This window comes from Eucalyptus grandis, chromosome 3 (assembly GCF_016545825.1).
Source record: "Eucalyptus grandis isolate ANBG69807.140 chromosome 3, ASM1654582v1, whole genome shotgun sequence".
Classification (NCBI taxonomy): domain Eukaryota; kingdom Viridiplantae; phylum Streptophyta; class Magnoliopsida; order Myrtales; family Myrtaceae; genus Eucalyptus; species Eucalyptus grandis.
The window spans coordinates 13,734,796-13,760,281 of record NC_052614.1 but is presented as its reverse complement, the minus strand read 5'-3'; the positions used below and the strand labels follow the sequence as shown (position 1 = coordinate 13,760,281).

General features: G+C 40.9%; 4 protein-coding genes across 6 annotated transcripts; 3 read left to right on the top strand and 1 right to left on the bottom strand.

Annotated features, from left to right (window-relative positions):
- The first annotated feature begins 960 nt into the window (after positions 1-960).
- LOC104436755 (probable xyloglucan endotransglucosylase/hydrolase protein 26) lies at positions 961-2,998 on the top strand. The gene is made up of 4 exons (XM_010049624.3): positions 961-1,222; positions 1,624-1,724; positions 1,935-2,128; positions 2,368-2,998. Exons 1-4 carry the CDS (start codon positions 1,051-1,053, stop codon positions 2,774-2,776), a joined length of 876 nt encoding a protein of 291 aa, XP_010047926.1. The 5' UTR covers positions 961-1,050; the 3' UTR covers positions 2,777-2,998.
- Positions 2,999-3,008: 10 nt separating this feature from the next.
- LOC104436754 (transmembrane protein 234 homolog) lies at positions 3,009-3,766 on the bottom strand. Its single transcript, XM_010049623.3, is given in 2 exon segments — positions 3,009-3,397; positions 3,399-3,766. Coding segments are annotated over 2 exon segments (423 nt in total). The 5' UTR covers positions 3,639-3,766; the 3' UTR covers positions 3,009-3,214.
- Positions 3,767-7,204: 3,438 nt separating this feature from the next.
- Positions 7,205-13,718, top strand: LOC104436756 (casein kinase 1-like protein 3). 3 transcript variants are annotated; one of them, XR_005549613.1, is made up of 17 exons: positions 7,205-7,481; positions 7,659-7,699; positions 7,980-8,049; positions 8,137-8,285; positions 8,573-8,668; positions 8,773-8,843; positions 9,049-9,110; positions 9,193-9,256; positions 9,433-9,517; positions 9,610-9,736; positions 10,322-10,404; positions 10,562-10,619; positions 11,435-11,571; positions 11,731-11,917; positions 12,138-12,406; positions 12,688-13,282; positions 13,435-13,718. XR_005549613.1 is itself a non-coding variant. In XM_010049625.3 (15 exons), the coding sequence occupies exons 1-14, from the start codon at positions 7,406-7,408 to the stop codon at positions 11,908-11,910; spliced, it is 1,299 nt and encodes a 432-aa protein (XP_010047927.2). In that variant the 5' UTR covers positions 7,205-7,405; the 3' UTR covers positions 11,911-11,917; positions 12,138-12,645. The 3 variants fall into 3 exon arrangements, 1 of the variants encoding a protein (XP_010047927.2); XR_724085.3 differs by having other exon boundaries at positions 12,138-12,531; XM_010049625.3 differs by lacking the exons at positions 12,688-13,282; positions 13,435-13,718 and having other exon boundaries at positions 12,138-12,645.
- Positions 13,719-16,650: 2,932 nt separating this feature from the next.
- Positions 16,651-25,115, top strand: LOC104436757 (protein phosphatase 2C and cyclic nucleotide-binding/kinase domain-containing protein). Its single transcript, XM_010049627.3, is given in 18 exon segments — positions 16,651-16,880; positions 17,126-18,385; positions 18,914-19,045; positions 19,148-19,378; positions 19,456-19,581; positions 20,026-20,088; positions 20,318-20,400; positions 20,810-21,041; positions 21,126-21,442; positions 21,669-21,756; positions 21,839-21,905; positions 22,079-22,356; positions 22,473-22,538; positions 22,657-22,741; positions 22,744-22,777; positions 24,067-24,194; positions 24,197-24,222; positions 24,342-25,115. Coding segments are annotated over 17 exon segments (3,249 nt in total). The 5' UTR covers positions 16,651-16,880; positions 17,126-17,338; the 3' UTR covers positions 24,588-25,115.
- Positions 25,116-25,486: the final 371 nt, after the last annotated feature.

The window sequence follows — 25,486 nt, the reverse complement described above, 5'->3', positions numbered from 1 at the left end:
ATATCATACTTTTGGGAAGTCAATCGACGCGCACAAATTCCTCGAGCCGACGACTTATTCATTCATCTATTTCAGTACTGATTAGCTGAACTCAGGATTCATGGGCAACGACCCAATTGATAATTTGAAAATTCCCCAGCTTCTGCAAACGCCCGTGAACGTGCACACATCAAGCCGAAGAGCGAATGGAATTGAATTGAATTGAATTTGAATCCGCCGGTGGAATTTATGATTGGGAATGAGTCCCACGCACGATCCTGCGGCTGCTCTCCTCGTTCCCACCGCGTCCCCAGCTGGACCACTCCCTCAACACCAACCCAAACCTAACCTCAACATGCCCAACCTTTCTCCCTCCTTGGACCCTTCAACATGCTCGGCCAATTCCAAGGCTGTCTCTCGCTAATCACTTGATTTAGCTCTGTTCCCCGGTACTTAGAGAAACAAAGGGTCTTGTTCCTGGCATTGTGGTATTAACAAAATGTCTCCTGCAGTCCACATTTGACTAATGAACATCCTAATCTGACCTTATTTCCTTAAAAGCATTGGCTCCTGCAGAGTCCGTGAAACAAACTTTTGCATTTTTGCAGCAACAATCGGGTCCCCCGATTGCGACTAATGCAACCAATGCGATACCGACTTTGATGGGCGTCAGCCACCCTGAGTAAATTGGCTGTCAATCACCGGCCGAATCAATAGCAAAGTCCTTATTTTCTCTGTGCGTGCTGAGAGTTCAGAACTTATCCCGGGATTATGTGGCTGGACAAATTGTATTCAGTTCAGATTCCTACTATGGCACACAGACAACATGGGAAATTGAAAAATTAGAAGGCCTGCTCTCGCCTGTGATGCAAACAACTATCTGTGCAAGACCTTGACAAGGTCATCGGAATGTAAAAAATGCATTTAAAAGTGTCATACATTCAGGTATGCCTGAGGAGCTCATGACTCACGAGCTATAAAAGCTCTCATAAGTTAGAGGAACCATCATCCCCTTTCAAATTCGTAGGCTCCGACACAGTACAAGAGGGGGAAATCTTCCTCGATTTCGAAATGGCTAGCTTACATGTCTTGTTGATGGCCCTCGTCCTGTGTGGAATCGCGCTGCATCAAAGCCATGTCGAGGCCAAGTTCTCCAAGAGCATGTACATCAACTGGGGCACTCAACATTGCTCCATTTCAGGCAATGGCGAAGACGTGCAGCTTGTTTTGGACCAAAATTCAGGTAATGCCCGTATCCCATGCTTTGTTAGATGTTTTCTATACTTCAGTTTCAGATTTTATGCCGGACTAAGTACATTCATATGATCAACAGAAACAGTTTCAGGTGTTCAACATAATATCTTCAACGATGAAGTGAAATCTGTAGTGCATGAAAACACCAAACCAGGAAAACATATGAGATATCTACATAGAAACAATCATGCAAGAAAATGCGCAAGATTCACCATGGTTTTTTAAAGATAAAACTAGATCGCAGGTCGATGCAGAAACTATTTGAAGGCTGTTGCACTAGATACATGATAGTTGCACAAATCAAGCCTACCTTGACCACTAGAACTATGAAAAGGCTCTAGGGACCAGACTTGATAAATGTTCAGTGTCATTGATGACTTGATTTTGCAGGCTCCGGAATTCAATCAAAGAGGGCCTTCTTGTTTGGAAGCATTGAGATGCTAATCAAACTGGTACCCGGAAACTCTGCCGGAACAGTCACTGCATACTACGTAAGTGCAATAAATCGAAGAAAGATGGTCTTTACAACCTCTGAAAGAGCTTATTAAGCTTTTTCCATCACCTGATACATGATCTAAGCACACACAAACACTCGTGTACAACCCAATTGGTTAAATTCTTATTAGCCTTTCAGAGTGCTTTGTATGCAGTAGCACACACGGAGACCAGTGTAATCCCCCCTACATTGTATCTTTTTGCAGCTTTCGTCTACTGGAAGCCGGCACGATGAGATAGACTTTGAGTTCCTAGGCAATGTGTCCGGGCAACCGTACATCATCCACACCAACATCTACACACAAGGTAACGGAAGCAGAGAACAACAATTTTACCCATGGTTTGACCCAACAGCTGCCTACCATAATTACACCATCCACTGGAATCCAACAGAAGTTGTGTAAGTTAACTTCCTCTTCTTGTGTCCTCCTCCAAAGATACCATTCGCTAGGAACAGTGACAACGAAGTCATTTCCCTCTAATTAGTTAATCCATATCGTCTACTATTCCTAATCTGATATGCAAGTACTTAATACCTCTCCACTAATCTGCAACCTCATCCTCGACCATACTTTTTGACAAGTTCCTTATGTGTCAAGATCACCAAGAATGACGTTAGACATGTGACCATAACTTCAGGTGGTACATTGATGGATTGCCAATTCGAGTATTCAGAAACTACGAGAGCGAGGGAATAGCATATCCAAACAAGCAAGGGATGAGGGTCTACTCGAGCCTATGGAATGCGGATAACTGGGCGACAAGAGGAGGTCTAGTCAAGATTGACTGGAGCAGTGCACCATTCAGAGCAGGACTACATAATTTCAGGGCGAGGGCTTGCAAGTGGACCGGACCCGTCAGCATAACCCAGTGCGCCGCCACTTCGCCGGCCAACTGGTGGACAGCCCCGACCTACAGCCAACTGAGCTTTGCTAAGCTTGGGCAAATGAAGTGGGTCAGAGACAACTACATGATCTACAATTACTGCAATGACACCAAAAGGTTCAATGGCCAGATGCCTCCTGAATGCTCCAAACCCCAGTACTAAGAGAATGGTCGGCTCAACAGTATAACTCATACCATGGCAACAGAATCGAGCCACACCAAATTATACTTCCTCCACCATACTCTATCCAATTACTACCATCCTTTTGTCCATCTACGAAATTTGTTCACTCGTTTCCTTGTGTTTTCCAACAAATTGGTCGTTTTTCTACCGTCATATTGTAATCGCCTTGGTAAACTATTGTGGTCCTCCTGGAATTCTTTATAGACACGAATTCAACTCAGCAGTTCATATCTCATCATAGCAGACTATGAGCTAATCAATCACAAGCTAGGATGCAGAACAAAGAGAGAGGAAAAAAAAACTAAAAAGGTTCAACTTAGCTGAAACAGAGGATAAATACAAACAATGGACGCAAAACTGGATCTGACAAGCGAAAAACAAGAGCTTTCATCGTATCCGAGATACAAAGCCAGACATTCACAAGATGCAAAGCCAGACACCGACAACGATGAGACCCGTACCCAGAACCGCGGGACCCAAGCGGGTCTCCTCGCCGAGGGCCGCGCCGCAGACGGCGGTGGCGGCGAACGTGGTCGCGTTGGTCACGGGCACGGCGAGGGAGATCGGCGCGTGGCTCAGGATGGCGAAGAAAGTGGCGGATGGCCGAGAGGTTGATCACGAAGGGGACCGAGTACTGCCAGATCAGGATGAGGCCGAGCCAGCTCCTGAGCGAGGCGAGGGCTCTCCGGTGGATCTTGCGGCGGTGCTGGGGACCGGCGGGCGGCGGCGGCGGCGGCGACTTGAGGGATTGGTCCCAGAGGATCGCGCCCCGCCGCATGAGGGCATTGGTGGCGCCCCAGACGAGACCGACGGCGACCATCTTTTCTACGTCGCCGATCATCTCCGATTAGAGCTCGTGGTTCGTCGCGGCTGAGGAACTCGCCGTCGCCGGAGGTGACGCGGGTACCTTGAGCATTCGGACGGCGCTATATGGAAACGAGCAAGGGTCGTTCGTGTTCGTCTTGCAAATTATTTTATATTTTGGGTGTTTTCATTTCGCAAAAAGTAAATAATATAAAAAGTATATTTCAAAAATTGACCGCTTGTAGTGTGTATAAACGAAAAGAAATTCCTTATTTATGAAAGTACATAAACATACACCGTTCACAGTACTAAAAATAATTATTATCAACTAATCATTCTAAGTGATATAAATAATTATTTCTTTTAAATTATTAATTTTTGCGAGAAAAAAATCTGGCGAAAAGACGCCGGCGATTATCATGTTATCACAACAGAGTAAGTTGGCTCAATTATGTCGTTATTCCTACGCATGGGATGCCTTTGAAGATCGGGGGGACTTTTCTGGCGACTTTGGCGCCCCCCGGACGCCACAATAGCCTCTTTCTTATTTTCAACTTCGACGTATTCCTACGCATGGGATGCCTTTGAGAGGGGCTTTTCCAACTTTGGGCGCCCCGGGCCACAATAGCCTCTTTCTTATTTTCAACTTCGACGTAGTCGAGTTTTAGGTTAGTAAGGGTGTTTTTGTTCGGGCAAAAATTTCGTGATAAAAGAAAATATTTTTTTGATATACTCTAGGAAAATGATTAATTTTCTTTTGTCTATTAATTGTCACCAAAAACGTTTTCTTGTGTTTGGTTTTCATTTGATGAATGATCTCAAACTCATTATTTTATCTCTAATAAAAAATCAAATTTTTAAATTGTTTTTTTATTTTTTTTTCTATTTCCTTCTCCCTCCTTAGTGATGGCCACAGATGAGCTTGAACTTGCAGGCCTTAGATGAGCTTGAGCTTGCTAAGTTTGATCAAGTCTTGAGTTTGCCAATTGAGTCATGACTAGTTGCTTGGCTACTGACGCTCGCTGAGGCGGGTGGTCACTAAGGAAGGAGGAGGAAGAAACATAAGGGGAAAAAGAGAGAAAAAGAAGACAAAAAGAAGAAAGAAGGAAAAAATAAATAAGATATAATAATAATGATAATAATAAATTTAATTAAAAATTAAAAATAATTCTAAAATTTTAAAAAAGAAACATTTATATAAGAACAACCTTTTCATCAACCAAGGACTTGACTTCAAGCGTTAATGATCCATGCACCATCTCTATGAACCTAAGCCTAAGGGTTGGAACCAGAGGTAGAGCATTGTATATTCAAGCATGACCTCTATAGACACAAGTTCGGGTGCCGAAGTATTAGGTATGGGCACTAAGGCTTCGGGCCTCATCCTGATAAACTCGGGTTGGAATCCAGGCTCGACCACTAGGGTCCCAAACCCCAGCCTCGATGGACTTGGGCTTGGCCTTGATGGAATCGAGTTCAGTCTCTCGAACTGTGAAACCCAAGAACCAAAGTTGGGACTTTCATGTGTAAGTGTAGAGTTTTTGAGTCTAAGTGTGGGTTCTTTTAAAGAGGAAATCGTATTTCTAAATATAAGTTTTGGTTGGAAAACCTTTTTTGCTGACTCATTTTTTAAGATAATCAAATGTTGGAAAAAAGGAAAATAGTTTCTCAGAAAATGTTATTCATGAAACAAATGAACTCTAAGATAGATATTTATTATCACGACATCAAACAGTAATTGCCTAAAGTCACTCAATAATTTTAACCAACACATATAATAATTTTATGATTAATACCACAAAAAAGGTCAAACTAGTATTCATAAAACAAATTTACCAAAAATTAATTTTTTGACCATCCAAAATTGGTAAACCCATGATAAATTTATTCAAAACTAATTTTCTCACCACGCAAACCTCAAAATAATACACATTGACAAATTTACCATAAACTAATTTTTTGACCTCATGTAACAAATTCATCCAAAATTAATTTTTTAATGACCAAAAACCCTATTTATAACAAATATATCATCCGTCAAATTAAATTAATAACACGAAAAATATATAATTGGTATATCTATGACAAATGAATGATAAAACCTTTAATTTGTATACTCGTAAACTATCACATGTCATCCAATTTAGTACTTTGATAGCAAAACTTAATGGGAATCAACAAAGGAAATTTATTGCATGTGTACCGATTTAAAATTTTTGTGATAAAAAATTAGTTTTGGGTAAATTTGTTACAAATATACCGATTTATGATTTTTAAATGAAAAAAAAAATTAATTTTGAGTAAATTTGTCACTAATGCACTAGTTTGAGTTTTTAGTGATAAAAAAATTAGTTTGGGATGAAATTTGTCATGTGTGTACCATTTAGATTTTTTCATTATTAAAAAATTAATTTAAAGTAAATTTGTTATGTATATATCGGTTTGAGGTTTCTCATAATATTAATCCATAATTTTATCAATATATTCCATTTTTATAGGTGATCACCAAAACTCTTGGTGTGCGGACATATAATGTGCACGGGGATTTACATAGTCTCGATGGTTGCCGGCTCCGTATTTGTTATCTTAATTAATTCCATTAGAAACGGCCGATACGGTATCGACAAATAATTAATTTGTTATCATCACATCATGGCAATAGTTGCCTTAGGTCCCTCAATAAATCTTAACCAACACGTATAATAATTTTATCGACATCTTTCATTTTCAGAGGTGATCGCCAAAAATTCACCTTCTCTCAGTACGTGAAAATATAATATGCATAGGCATATATAAAATCTCAATTTGTTGCCAGCTCATATTCATCATCTTAATTAATTTCGTTAGAAATGACTGACATGATATCGGCGAATAATTAATTTATTATCATGACGTCACAATAGTCGTCTCGAGTCACTCAATAAATCTTAACCGACACATATAATCATTTAATGATATCTTCCATTTTCAGAGGCGATCGCCAAAAAAATCCACAATTCTCTTGGTACGCGGAAAAATGATAATGCTCCGACATTTACAAGGTCTCTATTGTTGTCAGCTCCATATTCATTATCTTATATAATTTCATCGAAAGTGGCTGATATGGTATCGGCGGATAATTAATTTACTAGACCAATAATTGGTAGCTTACAAATTACACCTAATATCTTAAAATATATCTTACCCAAAGAAGGAAGCATTCTCAAAAAAAGCCGTGGGGGGGGGGGGAAAAGGCCAAATCGGCACAATTTAGTAACGCCAGCTGGGCAAAACCACCAGGAGGGCTCATCCCCATCCCCAACAATCTTATCCACTCTCCAAAGAAACCGGTCAAAGTCAACCAACCCCTTCCGAAATATTAAAAAAAGAAGAAGAAGGACAAAAGAAAAAAATAATAATCTGAAATGCCGTATATACCCTCCAATTTCTGGAATACGTTTTTTTTTTTTTTTTTTAATAATAAAATGAAAATCGCTGTCTCTCCATCCGTCGTTAGTTGGCGAGGAAGCGTCCCCTCCCCCCCATCCGCGAGTGGCTTCCGTTTCCGCAGATAACAGATCGGGAAAACGCATTAAAAAAAAAAAAATATATAAATTACGGGAAAAAAAACCAACCAAAAAAGAGCACAAGCAATCTCTCTCTCCTCTTTCTCTCTCTAGCAGCTGCTCCGCCGGAGTTCGTGAAGCCCTAGCTCTCTCGCTTTATGCCGCTTCGGATCCGACCCTCCCCCTCCCGCTCCCGCTCCGATCCGTAGCTGCTGCAGCTGCTGCTTCTCCTCCTCCTCCTCCTTCGTCGTCGTCGGCCATGGAACGCGTCGTCGGCGGCAAGTACAAGCTCGGCCGCAAGATCGGCAGCGGATCCTTTGGCGAAATTTTCCTCGGTCGGTTCATTCGTGCCGGAACTTTTTTCGTTTCCTCTGCGTGCGTGCGTGCGTGCGTGCGTGCGCCTGTGTCGTTTGATCGGCGATTGGATTTGGATTTTTGGATTTGGAGAATTGGTGGAGGACGCGGTTTGATTGATTTCGGTGGCGTTGTTTTTGTTTGATCCTTTTTTGCAGCGTCGCACATCGACACGCTGGAGATCGTCGCCGTGAAAATCGTGAGTTCCCAGTTCGGCTGTTTCGTGCGGTTTTTCTAGCGCTTTACCGTTGATGCATCGATGAGCTCTTTCTTTATCTATATTTTTTATTTTTATTTCGCGCGCTTGATTTTGTGGGGATTATGATCTGATCCCTAGCTCGATCGATGGGCAATTGAATGCATCGGTGGGGTACTCTGGCGAATGAGCTGAGTTAGATTGTTATTGAATCGTTTGAACGAGGAGCTTAATTCGCTGCTTAGGGTGATTTTTGTAGTCGCTGAAGTTGCTTTTGTCGCAGGAGAACAACAAGACAAAACATCCGCAGCTGCTATATGAGGCCAAATTGTACAACATTCTTCAAGGAGGGAGTACGTGTTCGTTTCCTCGATCGGATACGAGGTGTCGGTGCATTACGTGTTTAATTGACTTGATATTTCCTTTTTGGCATTGTTCAGGCGGTATTCCCAGCTTTAAGTGGGCTGGCGTGGATGGAGAAGATAACGTGCTCGTTCTCGATTTGCTCGGGCCCAGTCTCGAGGACTTGTTCGTGTATTGTGGGAGGAAGTTTTCGTTAAAGACGGTCATCATGTTGGCTGATCAAATGGTAAGTGTGAAATTTTTTGAGAATCTAGCAGTCGAGTGAGGAAAGATATTTATCTCATCTTCCCGTTATGGACCATAAATCAGCCTAAAGTTTTTCCGGTATCGCGTTTTGGTACTTGTAAAGCCTGGCCGGCACATGAGCTTAGCTTTTTCCACTTTTACTCTTAATGGTTTTTGTGAGTTATTTTTTTAAGTTAGTTACTCATTCTACTCTTGCTTAATGGTATCGTGGCTTTTTTTTTTTTTTTTTTTTTTTTTTTTTTGTCTCACGAAGTTTTTATTTTGTAGCTAACCAGAATTGAATATGTGCACTCAAAGGGATTTCTTCACAGAGATATCAAACCTGATAACTTTCTCATGGGTCTTGGTCGGAAAGCAAATCAGGTGAGGGTTATGATTTTTCAATGACGTCTGCTGCTGCTGTTTAGAGGCAAGCCTTTTTTGATTCGTAAATTTGCCATTTGTCTCCTGTGTTTTTGGATGTTCAGGTTTATGTAATTGATTTTGGGCTTGCAAAAAGATATCGAGATGCTACAACCAACCGGCATATCCCATATAGGTCTGTGCTCCATCCCATAAATCATTTACTGTTGCTGATTTCTTATCTCAACTGGATAGCAACATCTTTGCCTACGCCCTTTATTTTGTGTTTTTCAGTTGCGCATATATTCTAGTTTTTGCTTTTACATTGAAAATGAACCATTGCACATTTAGAGTATTTATTTCATAGATTCATGGTTATGAGTATTGCATTGCTTGTGCAGGGAGAACAAAAATTTAACTGGCACTGCAAGGTATGCGAGTTGTAATACTCATCTTGGCATCGGTAAGTTACCTATTCATATTATGTTACTCTCATTTTGTCTCTCCTCTTGAGACTCCTGAACATTTTACAATATTTTATTTAGAACAAAGCCGTCGAGATGATCTGGAGTCACTTGGATATGTACTGCTATATTTTCTTCGAGGAAGGTAAACCATCTTTCTCAGCTTTTTATTGGCATTGGTTTTTCTGTGAGGAAATCATGACTATCAATAGATCTTTGGACAAAATGAAGACACATTTATTATGATGTATAGTCTTTGGGGCCATTTTGCTTCTCTTATTGTATATGATGACAGCAAGATGAAATTTCTGTTTTCTGTAGCCTCCCGTGGCAGGGATTGAAGGCAGCCACAAAGAAGCAAAAATATGACAAAATATGTGAGAAGAAGTTATCAACTCCTATTGAGGTGTGTCTCACTTATTTGTTTTAACAAGTTCGCTGTCAGGTAATTATCCATGAATTACATTCTCTGAATGGTCATCTCTTCATGCTTTGAAGGTTTTGTGCAAATCTCATCCGGTGGAATTCGCATCATATTTCCATTATTGTCACTCATTGACATTTGATCAACGGCCAGATTATGGATTTTTAAAGCGCCTTTTCCGTGACTTGTTTTCTCGTGAAGGTATGGACCGTTCATTACAATTAGATTTACGTTAGAGAATACTTTGATCAAAGAAACAGCATGATTGGCACGTTTTATTGTTTAAATTTTTCAAAAATTTATTTCTGTTACCTTCAGATTAAGCATGCACCATGCTCATCAATTTCATTCTCGGTAATCCATACCGGATTTGTTTGCTTTTCAGTACATGAGGTTGTTCGCAGAGGTTGCAGATTTAATTTTCTTTTGATTGTTTCTCTTATAGCTGCTTCTGGAATTTTTTTTTTTTAACTGTGAATGGTAAACAAGTAATGTAAGGCCCCCTGTAGATGATCATATTTACCCAAAAAAGTTTAGACCCTGTTTTTGTATAGGGGTTTCATAAGTGGCCATAGCTTTACATAAGGAATATAATTTATAGGTGACAGGAATGGAAGAGAATCTGTTTTATGATCAGCGATAAGAATTACCAAGAGTACACTCTTTAGTTGAAAAAATATGCATTTCAGATCCACCTTAGGGAAGGATAATCTAGGATGTGCAATTGTCGAAATATCATTGTGGTTCCTTTGACACAAAATGTTTTTTCTGGTTTTCTTTCCTTAGGATATGAATTGGACTATGTCTTTGACTGGACCATCCTTAAGTACCAGCAAGCCCAAAAGAGCAAAACTCAGCCTCGGATGTCTGTGAGTATGATTATTTTCAGTCTAGCTTGTTTTGGTTGAAAAGTAACTGTTGACTGCAGGCTGTTGAAAAGGATCAATTCGATTATGGTTACTTTTGATTTACAATTGATATCTTGATTTCATCATTCCTTTGATAAGATTGAGTTCACTTTGACAGCCAGTTGCTGGGGGAAGCAGCAATCCTGTGGTGCCAATGAAAATGGAAAATAATCAAGGTTAGAAATGGCTCATGTGCTTTATATCTATGAATAGACTACGACTTTATGGTGGCTTAAATTCTTTTATGCTGTACTAAGCTTTTGGGTTACGGACACTTCTAATTGGGCTGATAGCTTGTGTGTTGACAATGTCATTGAGATTAGGAGCATGGCACTCTCGTCCCTGCTAATCTTCCTTAAATAATTCCTAGTCTGTTCGAGAGTTAGATAATGACATAATATCAAATGATTATCTGTTTAAAGCAAGAGACATTGCTCAAGTAATTTTCATTGCTAAGAAAGCAACTTATCTCTATTTACATTCTCATATATATGACTGCAGCGATAACTTCCCTTCAAGGTTTTTGAATGTGAAACATAGAGTAATGATATAGTTCCTCCTTTGGGTTTTATTATTGAGTCTTGTCATTGTCATCTTGCTTGGCATTGTGTATCTTCTTGGAGAAGATATGGAATGAGAAATGCATCTGTGCAGTCTCCACAACTTGACAAATAATGCAAATGGAATCCAGAAGTTCATGGTTGACATATTTTGGGGAAGTCTGGATTATTGTACTTTGCTTGTTAAGTGTGACTTCTTGCTGTAACCGGAATGAAAAAATACATGTGGCATCAGACTGCACATATTTCCCATCTCACCTCCTTTAGAGAGACCCCTAGTTTATTAAAAGAACCCTCTGTGAAGTCCTGCGCATATTTTGATCTGTAAGTGGTGAGGATGAATCACTGTTCCCTATATTGGCAGGAAGTTCTACTGTTGGTAGACTTAGCATGATAAATTTCTCAATCCTTCTTCTGTTGAATGACTGCAGGAAATACTAGCGCTGCCTATTCGGTTGAGGCCAAAGAGCGTCTTAGATTGGGTGGTGCTGCTGGTCCTGCTGTGCAGATGCAATTTAAGTCGCCAAAGGGCAAAAACCCGAGAGATGAACAACCTGCTAACAAGCATGTAGGCCTCTCAATGAACTCTAATTAGGTGGCCCGACAGTTAAAATTGGCATAGATTAATAAAGAATGAAATACATGCTCCTGAGTGGATCTTTATTGGAGTTTGTTTGCTGATCTGTTCAGTCATGGATGTTAATGTGACTCTGTCAATTTTTTTCAGGCCATTGGTGAAGCTAGCATGCCATCGACTTCCTTTGCTCTGGGTGGTATCACCAAAAGGAATACTCTGAAAAACCAATTTTTAGCTGAAGCTGCAAACTCTGGCAATGACAATGGTAATAGAGTTGGTCAGTCGAGCAGCTGGATTTCATCACTCCAGCGTAATTCATCTGCCAAATAAAACTGTGGTGAGTTGCTGAATTTATGCTGTCTATTCATTAATGACAATACTCCTGTTTCATCATTCATGCTTTCTCTCGCATTTCTCTTCTCCAAGGCCTGACAAATAATGCCTTTTCGAGACCTCCTTACTTTGGTATATTTATGCAACCATCTTGTTGAACTTGTGTACTGATCTGTTGATAACTATAAAATTATTTGACTGGATGTTATATTTCTTTACCCCAGATGAGTAATTGGTTGAGGACATTCTTCTTGCATTGCTGGAGGCTTGGAATGTGCAGGGATGTGCTCTGGCCAATGTCTTTCATGCATTTCTAGGGATACTTCCATGGGGAGACGATCTTCTACTTTGACCGTGAATCTGGCTGGCAGGTTTTTGATAATCTACTAGCGAAAGCTGGCAAGCTCCAAATGGTTTTTGAATCCAGTGAATTGGGACCCGATGAATTGCATTAGTTCTTCTATAGGCACCAGCTGGCATTTTTCCTCTGAAGGTGACTACAACCTATTGGTGACTATGAGATGTAGACCATGATAAAGTCTGTTTGTTGTACAGAGACGTCACAAATTATAGCAACCTTGTATTTATGGGATTATGTAGTGCTGAATTCAGACAGAGGTTTGTTTGTTTGTGTTTTTCTTTTGAGATCGTTGTCTTACTGAATTATACACTTTATTCTGTACTGTTTGGTGGTTTTCCAAAGCAATTCTCTACTAAAGTTAGGTTCAATTTGCTCTCGTGTTTTGTATTTATATCTTTTAAATTCTGCATCAGGGTGTCTGGACTCTGGAACTTCCCAGGAGCGTCTTTTACCTCTGGTGCTTACTTGTTTCCACCGCTTGTGAGAAGTATTTGCAGCCAGAGGGATCTTTGAACGAAGAACGGCATGCACTCTCACTTGCACATGAGGCAAACATTAACTTGTGGATTTCACAAATGGACTTTTTTCTCTGCATGCTTGTACAAGGCATGCACGATCTTTTTGAGGATACTCCATCTCCACATATTGTTTATGTTTGGACAAATTCTGATCCTGGACATGCGGTCACAGTTCAGGTTCCTGAAACTTTTCATAGATGTTCTGTCTATACACGGGGACATCTTTCTTCAAGAGCTCCTTAGGCTTGGAGATCAGGACGGTAAAAGGTGGAGTTAGGGGGTGCAGGTTTGCAGTAACTCCTGATTTCTCTTCTTACTGGTTCGTCATACTTTTGAAAGCTGATATGTACTGTAGTGGACCCTGGGTTGTATAGCTTTCTGTCTGCGGGATTTGAACCTTCATCTGGGAGTGAGTCCTTACAAATCTTTTATTGGATATTAGTGGTTGGTTCTCTTCCTCAAGAACTTACAGGATCAGATTCGTAGCTTGGTATGTGTTGGTATTTTGACGACATTTTGTGAACTTTGTTACTTCTCTTGTTTTACTGGGGGAAGTTTGTTATTTTGATGTCTCTGTTTCATGTAAAAAATGCCTTCATGCCATCTTCCAGTGACATATTAGGGTTGCTTTCTCTTTTGCAGGAGTTATTTGTCATGTAATATGAAAAACTACAGGAGTAAGCATGCCTAACTTCTGTTTCGGGCCAAGGGATGAGCCTATGTTGGAAGATCATCGACCAAATGTGGTATAATGATTTTTTTCCCCTTTCTTTCTGTTGGAGGTGGTATAACAAGTTTGAGTAATGAATTTGGGTCTACAAAATAACTACACTTATTGGACTTAGCATATTCTTATTACTTGTCGAATCACTTGTTTTTGCGAGACAATATGACTTGTTTAAATGCACTCGGCAATGGACGCATCACTTGGTGTGTAAATCTTTGCAGAATACATCTTCCAGGTTTTATCGGAGTGGTGGAAATGCATGAATATTATCGGTTCAATTCAACCACTAGTCCTCCGAGTACTGCCTCGGTAAAACATTTGGGAGAAAGCTAGCAAATAGCTTGCGGCATCGTTGTCTCTTGCCATTCATGTTCCATTCATTTGCCGACTTCGGAGATCAGGGACGGAATAGATCCATGGTATAACTTCTTGGCGTAGAGTCTGGACCAGCATCATGCCTAACATGAGCTGAGTCATGTCAATATATATTGGACTAAATACACCTGCGGTCAGAAGAGGGCATGATGACTACACATGATGTGATGTTAACCACGTTAGTCCCCAGATAATGAAAGCGGTGACCATGCGGCGGATATTGTTTTGTTTAGAGCTGGTGATTAACTTGATGCGGGTATGCTTTAGATTCTCGTACACGACCGGCTTCGGCAAGAGCTTTGGACGAATCTCACGAGTCAATCTTGGGACCTACGCTGGAGGTTTCAAGGCGGTCGCCGAGCAAAAACCACACATTTTGACCTCGGCTCCTGGAATGAAAAACGCGTCGAACTCACCTGGATTCGAGAAGTTAAATCACTCAAGACGACAAATTTGTGAGGAAAATCATGATGGGTGGTGACCCTTCCGGTCATTTCATTTTCCGTGCTTGGGCAACGGGTGATAAGACGAGACGACGAAGTGACGACAAAGAGCCCACTAAAACCTAAACAAAAGAAAAACCTTTGGAGCACCACATGTGCCTGTCAGCTTTTCAGAGGCTTGGTAGGTTTTTCCGCTTTTTGCCTGGGTAAACGTTGTATTCTATTGTTTCAGCGACATTCAAGCTCCACTTGTCCCGGTTGCGGGATGTCGTTTTTCTTCTTTAAATACGAGGGGGGCCCAAAGCTTTTAACTGAACACAAAAGGGTTGGCTGGTGAATGGTGAGTGAAAAGAAGGAAAGCGTACACGTCGGAGCTGATGAGCGAGCGAGCGAGGCGGCGGTGCGATGAGAGGCTAGATGCGTCGTAAAGGCGATCGCGATGCTTTCGAGACGGAATGTTGGGTTGACGCGAACCGGCACCCCACGTAGGCATAGTATGAAAGGAAGGAAAGCGTACACATTGGAGCTGATGAGCAAGCGAGCGAGGCGGCGGTGCGATGAGAGGCTAGATGCGTCGTAAAGGCGATCACGATGCTTTTGAGACGGAATGTTGGGGTGACGCGAACCGGCAGCCTACGTAGGCATAGTATGAAGTCGCTGTTATGTTCATTGCGCCTCTCTTTCTGCTGTCTGCTCGCTCAGCTAACCGAAATGGAGAGAAAATTGAAGGGATGATGGGGAGAAAGTAGGAGGGATGCTCTTAACCAACCACGCAGATGATGCAAATTAGTTTGGTTGGTCATTTCGGCTCCATTTATTTAGCATTGAGAAAGAGACTTTAAGACCTAGCGGCCCTGCAAAATGGAGAACAAGAGTGATCTTTAGATTACCTTTTGAAAAATTGGTTCAGAAAAGATTTGGGAAAAGTGCCAAAAAAGTTCTAAACCCATTGTATTGGTGTTGATTTAGTATTAATTCAGTCATTCGGCTAATTTTGGTAGGATATTATTGACATGGATGGTTGGATGTTGACTGACCTAAGTGACCATGCTTGGTGAGGGCGAGGCTAACATTTTATCCTAGGTACCATCCCCTTAGAAAGAGATGGTCGAGCGTTAAATCTTATCTATGAATATTCTCCCACCTTTTCTCTTTTCTGGTAAGATGATATATGGAGTCAACTACAGGAGAGAGAATTGCCATTTAGACCCTAAGCCGATCAAGTGTGCAATTTTTCTTACATCATTCAATTGAAGTCGCCTACTTCTTTTGACCTACGAAGATGGGGGTGGCAATCTTATTGCATTTGACTCTAAAATGGACTAAATCCAGATAAGCTTTTAGAGGGAGAGAGAGAGAGAGAGAGAGAGAGAGAGTAGCAACGACAATGGCCTCTTGCGGAGGACCACTTGGACAAAAAGGCGAATGTCGGGATGTGGGAACTGGTGGTGCGTGTGTGGCTCTCGTATTCAATCCTTAAGCCCCGGAAAAAAAAGAAGGATTTTCTTGCAATTACGGACTGTCGTATCCCAGTAGGTGGATCCCGGATCACAAGTTTAACTCAAAACCATCGTAACGATTAATCGCGTCAATATTATCATTATTAATGGTTTGTGATTTGTGCAAATAAAGTCTTTAAATACCGATCTCATTGGCCTAAACCATCCACACATGCGGATGCGAGATGACACGGAATTTCACACTCTCTAAAGGCCTAATTTCATTAAAATATAAAATACCATAAACTTCAGATTCATTCCTGATTCTATCATGATTTTTTTTTTAATTTTTTTCATTTGATCTCAAGTCGGTCTCGATTAACTTTTGATCAAGAAATTGACATTAGGAGGCTCATGTTGTTAGGCAAAGTTGTTGACAAAGATGTAGGTTCCGACAATAAGGCTACCCTCGATGTCGAAAAGTTAGGATCGGGTGGGCAGATTTAAGATTAAAGCGAAAGTTTATAAATTTTTTTGAGCCAAAAAAGAAAATAAGAGTTCTCTAACAAGATTGGGATTAAACCTAAAAAGTTAAGAAAAAAAATCTACCCTCTATTAGTTTACGTCAAATTTTATCATCAAATTATTAAGTTGAATAGCTCATAACAATTGACGCATATTCCAGTTTAAGATTTTACCTTTCATTCGTTACAAATGTATCGGCACGTGATTTTTTGCGATCAAAAAATTTATACGGATTTGGATTTTCGGCTTTATTGACTAATATTCTTAGGAGGGGCTAAATAAATCCCAACACAACACCACCGCCACCACTGGTGCCACGCGCGCGCTCCTCATACCAGAAAAACCAACCTCCTCCCCTGCTTTTACCCGCGACGTGTCCACCTTTCATTGCCCATTCCCTCTCTCTTCCTTCCTCCTCCTGCTCCTGCTCCTGCTCCTGCTCCTCCCAACTTCGTCTTCTTCCTGCAAGTCGAGCGACTCTAGAGAGAGAAAGAGAGAGAGAGGCTGCCTGATTGGGGCTGCGGGCTTCGCTGTCGTTTGACTCGTCCACAGTCCTTTCGGTCTATATCCATTCCGCAAGTAACCCTCTCCCTCGAAAGCTTTATTTTTTTTTTATTTTTTACTTAATAAATTATTCGATAAATTATTCCTCGTCAGTGGACTGGCGTCGCTGCTTGCTTGGATTCATCCTTCCTTCCCTGTTCATCATCATCATCATCATCATCATCATCATCATCATCACTTCCACTTTCCCCTCCTCCTCCTCTTTCTCGTTTTCCGTTTCTCATTGCTGCTGCTGCTGTAACGGCTTCGCGCTTCTGCAGAAAGAAATCGGAGTCCGAGTTCGGGAAATCCGGATCGGGTCGGGGAAATCTCCTCGCTCCGATCTGCGGCGAGCTCCGGAGGAGGAGGAGGAGGAGCCGGCGGCGGCGAATGTCTTCCCGCGGTCGCTCCAAGTGTGGCGGGATGCGAATCGGGTGATGGTCGCTCCTCTCCGGTGAGGTTAGGAGCTGCTGCTGCTTCTCGCGGGTGTGGCTATGGGGTGCGTGTATTCGAGAGCTTGTATCGGGGAGATATGCGCTCCCAGGGAGACGAGGATCAGGGAAGCCGACAACGGTAGGGCGCGGGCGGCGGCGGCGGCGGAGTTCCCGGTGTTCTCGCCGGGGTCTTCGGATGGGCCGGAAGGGGAGATGAGGGATCAGTTGAACCAGCTGAGCTTGACCAGGGACCCCGAGGCCGGCATCACTAGGCTCTCCAGGGTCTCCGCTCAGTTTCTGCCCCCCGACGGGTCGAGGACGGTTAAGGTGCCGTCGGGGAACTATGAATTGCGTTACTCCTTCTTGTCCCAAAGGGGTTACTACCCGGATGCTCTCGATAAGGCCAACCAGGACAGTTTTTGCATCCACACGCCGTTCGGTACTGACCCGAATGATCACTTTTTTGGGGTGTTTGATGGGCATGGGGAGTTTGGGGCTCAGTGCTCTCAGTTTGTTAAGAGGAAATTGTGCGAGAATCTGCTTCGAAATAGTAAGTTTCATGCGGATGCTGTCGAGGCTTGCCATTCTGCATTCCTGACCACTAGTTCGCAGTTGCATGCCGATGTCTTGGACGATAGTATGAGTGGAACTACTGCCATTACGGTTTTGGTTAGGGGCAGCACTATATATGTTGCTAATTCAGGCGATTCTAGAGCAGTGATAGGTGAGCGGAGAGGGCAGGATATTGTGGCGGTCGATTTGTCGATGGATCAGACGCCTTTTCGAGAGGATGAACTTGAACGGGTGAAGCTCTGCGGTGCCCGTGTCCTCACATTGGATCAGATCGAGGGGCTGAAGAACCCTGATGTACAGTGTTGGGGAACTGAAGAAGCTGATGACGGTGATCCACCTAGAGTTTGGGTACCAAATGGAATGTATCCTGGTACAGCTTTTACGAGGAGCATAGGCGACTCGATTGCAGAGACCATAGGGGTTGTTGCCACCCCTGAGATTGTTGTTCTGGAACTCACGTCCAATCATCCCTTTTTTGTGCTCGCCAGTGATGGAGTATTTGAATTTCTCTCCAGCCAAACTGTAGTCGATATGGTAAGGTTGCTGAGCTTTTTTTTAGTACCAGAATATTAAGTGCTGCACTTTTGCCTGGATGATGAACGAGCTAGGAAAGAGTGACTTTTTTCCTAGACCTTGCTGGACCAGTGTTAAGTAAATTTGGATTATGATAATATTTTTCTTAGAACAAAGAACATTACTATTATTGCTTAATCAATGTTAAGCTTTATTGTGGAGGCGAAAGTCTACCTAGCAGAGTGTTGGTGCTTTATTTTTACCCTCACTCTTTTTATTTTATTTTATTTTATAATAATAAAGGACTGTCTCAACAGCATAAGCTATTGCTTCTTGACCATAAAAAGAAGGCTGTTACTGTGAAGAAGAGATATCTTCACATTAGAAAATTATCCTTCTTTAGAATATATGGAATGTGAACCTCATGTATCCCTGCTGCTTCAAATTTCTTAGACATTGATGAGGAAAGATTACCGATTACCTCATATCAAATGAATTTTCCTTCTCAGTTATCCTATCAGTTCTTCTAATATTGCTAAAATTTTGCAGGTTGCCAAATTTAAAGATCCTCGTGATGCTTGTGCTGCTATCGTAGCTGAATCATATCGACTTTGGCTTCAGTATGAAACTCGTACAGATGATATTACAGTGATAGTTGTGCATGTTAATGGTCTAGCTGAAGTAAGAACACCTGCTTTCAACAATTTGTTGAGCATCCATATTTCTTGCTTAATTGATAATTTTAAGCTGTGTTCCACGATAACTAAAATGCATTTATAATAGGGAACTGCTTGTAAAGTAGCAAGTCCTGGCGCTGTTATGCGAGCCCCCGTTCCTCAGGTTGTGGAGGTGACAGGATCAGAATCTCCTTCAACCTTTAGCTGGAGTGGCAGGAACCAACGAGTGAGGCATGATTTATCAAGGGCTCGCGTTCGAGCTATTGAAAATTCTCTAGAAAATGGGCAAGTTTGGGTTCCTCCTCCTCCATCACACAGGAAGACTTGGGAAGAAGAAGTAAATTCTGAACTAAAGCAACCTAATTATTAACTTATACTTGTTGGGCGCTCATTCATTGTTCTTCCATGCAACAGGCACACATTGAGCGTGCATTGCATGATCATTTCCTCTTCAGAAAACTTACTGATTCTCAGTGTCATGTTCTGCTGGACTGCATGCAAAGAGTTGAGGTCCAGCCAGGAGATGTTGTTGTTGAGCAGGTATCTCTCTCTCTCTCTAGAGTCTTTTTGGTGGTGTCATGTTTCCTTCTGAGCATCACTCATATTTAAACATAACTTATTTATTCCTTATATCCGAAAGACAAGATAGTTCAATAACATCTCAAAATGAGGAAGTAGTGAAAGAAGTGGTCAGAGTATATAGAATTTCAGATAACCTCAAAATGTAGTAGGTTCAGGTTTAGTGTGCAATGTAGCTTAAAACTAGTAAGAACTAAGAACTAACATATATGATGGGCAGAACTATGCATACGGATGAGGCACTTTAAACTTTTCTTTCTCAACTTGCTGTGATTGTCGCACAAGGCTCACACCAATCCCATGGGCTACATCATGCGCATTATTCATCTGAGAAATTGAATGACCTTCTGCATCTAATTATCAGTGGAGCTACATGTGATATGACATGAAAATCATAATTTGCAGGGTGGAGAAGGTGATTGCTTTTATGTTGTTGGCAATGGAGAGTTCGAGGTCTTAGCAACGCAGGTTCTGGTTTGATTGATTTATGCATATAATATCTGTAGTTCACATTGATATACACACTGATGAACTTTGGTAAATTCCGTAATATTCATTGATTTTCCAGAAGAGCTTCCTTATATTGTCGACTATTCATTTGTTGTCATTGGCGAGACTCGATGATTTTAATGAGGTTTTCTCGTGGAGATTGGGATCATAGCTATCTCCATTGCTTAATGGAATATTATTTTGGCAGGAAGAGAAGAATGGCGAGATAACTCGGGTTTTGCAGCGCTATACAGCCGAGAAGTTATCATCTTTCGGAGAGCTTGCACTTATGTAATTATTTCCTGTTGTTACTTTCATTTGTTGCTGTACCTAAACGTTTTCCAATATGTCGACTCGAAAATAAAGTGCATCTCAATGAGAGCAAATAAATACAAAGGCAATAAAAAGTTGTCGACATATATCATGCAAAAAGTAAGAACTTGAAAAATGTTAGAACCTGAATTATTTAATGCCAATGACTGGAGCTGCTTCGATCAATCTGAAATGTCTTTCTTCCATGATGTTTCAAGTCTAACGTGGCCAATATTCAAGACTTGCAACATACCCCATGAGATTTGGTTGATTTCTTGTCAAGTTATTAACTTGATTTCTTGAAGTTCTCAGACTGTTCGAAGTCAACTATCAGTCATGAATGATAATTAGTCCAAAAAAAGTCCTTAACAAAATTCTGTCATCACAGGTATAACAAGCCACTCCAGGCATCTGTTCGAGCTGTCACAAATGGAACTCTGTGGGCTCTGAAGAGAGAAGATTTTCGAGGGATTCTTATGTCAGAATTTACTAATCTGTCATCATTGAAGTTGCTTAGGTCTGTGGATCTTCTGTCGAGGTTAACCATATTGCAGCTTAGTCATGTTGCAGATTCTCTTTCTGAAGTCTCCTTCTCTGATGGGCAGACAATATTTGATATGGTAAAGATTGCTTTTGTTGCTGACTTATATTCATCATGGCTGTGTCTGCTCTCTTCTTATGTCTCTGCTATACTTCTTTCGCAGAATGAAGGTCCATCTGGGCTATATATCGTCCAGAAGGGACTAGTGAAGATCACTCTCAAACCTGAGATGATTAAGAGTCCTAATATCTTCAGTCTCAAATGTGATTATGTAGAGGATGAGGATAATCGAGAGAGCAGTCCAGAGATATCATTGGAGAAGAATGAAGCAAGTTATTTTGGTGAATGGGTGCTTCTTGGTGAAGAAGTTGGTTCAGTTAGTGCAGTTGCCGTTGGTGATGTCAAATGTGCCATTTTGACGAAGGAAAAGTTTGACTCTGTGGTGGGTCCTCTTGCAAAACTATCTCAGGATGATCAGAAGTGAGTTGTGAAATTATATTCGGTTGTCATATCTTTTTTTGGAAGTTCACTGATTCATATTAAACGAAGGGGGCATAACTTATACAGGATAGAAACTGTCAATTTGAATTTTTATATATATATATATAAATATATATTTATATATATTTATTTATATATATTTTTTATCTTTATGTGTCTGATAAAATTCACTCCTTTTTCTGACAGTTGATATTCAATGATTCAGGGAAAGGGATCATGATCCAGACTTCATCAATGACACTACTAAAAATACCCATGTTTCTGCCCTAGATAAAGTTGACCTCTCTAGCTTGGTATGGAAATTGCTCCTCTCCTAAAAAAAAGTTAAGATATTGAAAGAAATTGTTTCTTAGATTATTCTTTTTATCTATGTAGGAGTGGAAGAAGTGCTTGTACTCTACTGACTGCAGTGAGATTGGGCTTGTACTTCTAAATGAATCAGGTTAGTGTGTTTGTCTACATTATGTCATGACTTCACTCTTTGGCTCTAGATGGCCCATGTCTTTAGTGTTGGTTTCCACTTTGTTCAGATTGACCAGTATATGAGATCTTGAAAATTTTCATTAATGACATTGTATAAACTTAAAAGTAACTGATAATTTTATCTTGTTTCAGAAAGTTTGCTTAGTTTAAAAAGATTTTCGAAGCAGAAGGTCAAACAACTTGGAAAGGAAGAACAAGTGTTAAAGGAAAAGAATTTGATGAAGAATATAAGCCCTTCAGCTTGTGTGCCACAAGTTTTATGCACTTTTGCTGATAGAAGAGAAGCTGGCATACTGCTAAATACCTGTCTTGCCTGTCCTTTGGCTTCGATACTACACACACCACTAGATGATCCATCTGCAAGGTTCTGCGCTGCCTCCATTGTAAATGCCTTGGAAGTGCTCCACAAGGTTGGCCGTTTCTTTAAAATAACAGCTTCTATATTTTTATTTACTTCTTTCATATCCTAATTTGTTTATTGAAGTTGTCAAATATCATTTTCACTGTACTTTCTGTCTAATTTCAGAACGGTGTTCTCTACAGAGCTGTGTCTCCTGATGTTCTAATGCTGGACCAATCAGGATATATACAGGTTAGTGTTGTCAAAGAGTTTTTCTGGGGAAACTTTGCTCTTAAATTACCAGCTGAAGATAATCTCATGTTCTTTCATTAAAGGAGTGGTTTTGGAATTTTATTGCATTTTCGCATAGGTGGTAGACTTCAGATTTGGGAAGAAGTTGTCTGGTGAGAGAGCATTTACCATATGTGGAATGACGGACTATTTAGCACCAGAAGTTGTCAGGGAAGAGGCCATGGTTTCCCTGCCGATTGGTACATACTTAACTTATATTAGGTCTTCAATAGATGCTCAACCTGGCCTGATAATCGGAATTTTGTGAAGAAGTCTCTTTTGATTTGGTTTTATTTGAATATTATTGATGCTTGTTGCGAACAATAGCACTCTACTCTTGCTGTTACACAACTGAACCTCGCAGTGTTCATGCCTAATGTGACACTGGGACTCTCTGTGCTGCCTAGTCTTGGATTTGGTATGCTTGTCCCAGGTCGTTTGTTTTGTTCCAAAGTTCATAATGGTCACAGTGGCATGGTGATTGCACAATGGAAGATGTCTCCAAGCTATCAAATTGAGCAGGATAGTCCAAATCTGAATACTGCATACTTCATCCGATAAAATTTATAGAAGAATGATACCTTGATCTAATGAAGCGATAGGCAAATGTTTTGGCAAATTTAGTTCTATTGGAAATGAATTAAGTTATGATGGTGACTGCAGAACTCGAATGAGGAAGAGATTTCTCCTGATCTGTAGTTAAGGGAGGAAATATACAATTTGCACAGATCTATTGCTGTCTTTGTTTAATATACAAGATTGTCAAACCTCAAGCACAATAGCATTTTGCCAACAAAGCATGGTCAGTGGATTGTGCTGAAAAAAAAGAAGAAGCCAAATTTGTTTGACACTTGTCTCAAGCTGTTGGTGTGGTTTGTTCTGGCATTCCACCGCGTTTGCAATATCTCAGTGAGATATATCAAAATGACTTTCTCCTTCTTTCATCCTTCACCCTTCCTCTAAATAGCATGAGAGTAAATGGGTGGTCAAAATAAAGATCTTTCTATGGTAATGTCACTACCTACATTACCCTTTCATGTGATACACATTTGATACTGCTCACTAAGCGAAGAAAGTTTTTCTTAGTTAGGTTTAAGAGACTGGATTTTGTTATACTTTCCCTCTTGAAGACATTCATCGAAGTTCAGAAGTCTATTTCATATTGGCTGCAACCCTTGAATAAGATGATGGCAATAGTCATGAAAACATTCATACCAAGTAATGGGTTGCTGAAGGAATTTAATTGGCTGATGCAGTTTCCAGTAATATGATCGAGGACTATAAATTTTATGGCTACGTAGACATGTCTTCAGAAGATAATTCTGGAAGTGCTCATGCCTTATTTTATTGCGTGGGTGACGGAGGTCAAGGTTTCTTATGTAGTTGAGGTCTACTTTAGTAATGCAGGCGCAGACTAGACCGCCTTTTTTGTTCCATGTTGCTTTGAAGTTGCCTTTGCAGCATCCTGAATACGTTGTTATGCATGCAGGTGGGCTTTGGGAGTCTTGATCTATTTTATGCTGCACTGTGAAATGCCTTTTGGTTCGTGGAGAGAAAGTGAGCTGGACACATTTGCAAAGATTGCGAAAGGCCAGCTATCTTTTCCTGAGACTTTTGCCCAGAAGCCGTTGATCTCATCACAAAGGTTTTCTTCAAAATACCTGGCTACCTGCTTCTCTTCTTGCCCCTCTCCCCTCTCCTTACCTCTCCAAAACCATGGCTAATATGAATGTGATAAAAAGATTGACAATTTCTTCTTTCCAGTTACTTGATGTCAATGAGAATACACGACTGGGAAGCCAAGGTCCTGACTCTGTCAAAAGTCATCCATGGTTTGACACTATTGATTGGAAGGGGATTGCAGCCCACAGTTTTCCTGTTCCTCATGAGATCACCTCCCTTATTTCTCAACATTCTGGTAATAACATTGAGGACCGGACTGTTTTTCATGTTTCACCTTCTAGAGATGTGGATGAGCTCAATACTCCTGAATGGCTGGACGACTGGTAGTCATTAAGTGGATTCTGGATTAGTGCAACCTTTCTGGAGGTTCTCGTTTTTGCTATTGATTCCAGTGCAGGAACTGACACAAAGGAAGGCAAGGGATATTACGAGGGACAAATACGATCAATCTTGTTTGATATCTCAGTGACGTGGGAACAACATCGAAGCAACCAATTTTTTTTGGGATGGTTCTACTGCTGCTAGCATTTTGCTGTTCAAGCAGCTCGAGGCATTCATCAGTTGATAAAGTTGTTCGCTAGTTTCAGCTCTCCCCATCCCAGTGTATATCTTCCAGTACTGTAAATACACATACGTGTAAATGTAAATATAAGCAGATTTAGACGACATATCAGTTTTGCGGAATACACCTCGGCAGCTGATGAGTAGATTTTGCGATCTACTGTATCCATCATTACTTTCGTAGGAAGTTTAATCTGCTGTTCTTTTGTTAACTATAGAGTGATGGATAAGCTTCAAGCGATCATGCAGTTATCTTTGCATTCATAGTCGACTGCTTGTAGCCGCTTGTTGTGAGTGTTTCTACAACTAGAAGAGCTTCATTGTCACGCTTCAGGGGTACGATTCGGTTTCTGATTCAATGTGAATCTGGTCTCACTCTAGCAATTATTGCATGCATATTAGTACGGTCGTTATGCCTCCGTATATTTCATTTTAGAGTAATTACCACATATCTTTGTATCATCGTATACACTTCTTTCAGACCCTCCCCTGATGACCCCAGGAATTAGCATTCTGGTTAAAAGACCTTGTAACCATACTTAAGGACAGTTCCGTAGGTTTGCCATTTTAAAAACAAACTAAGAAATCCATGCCGATACGTCATTTCCAATGCAAAAGCACTTGGGAATTGGGATGTCGCTCCAGGAACCTAACGCAAGATCGAA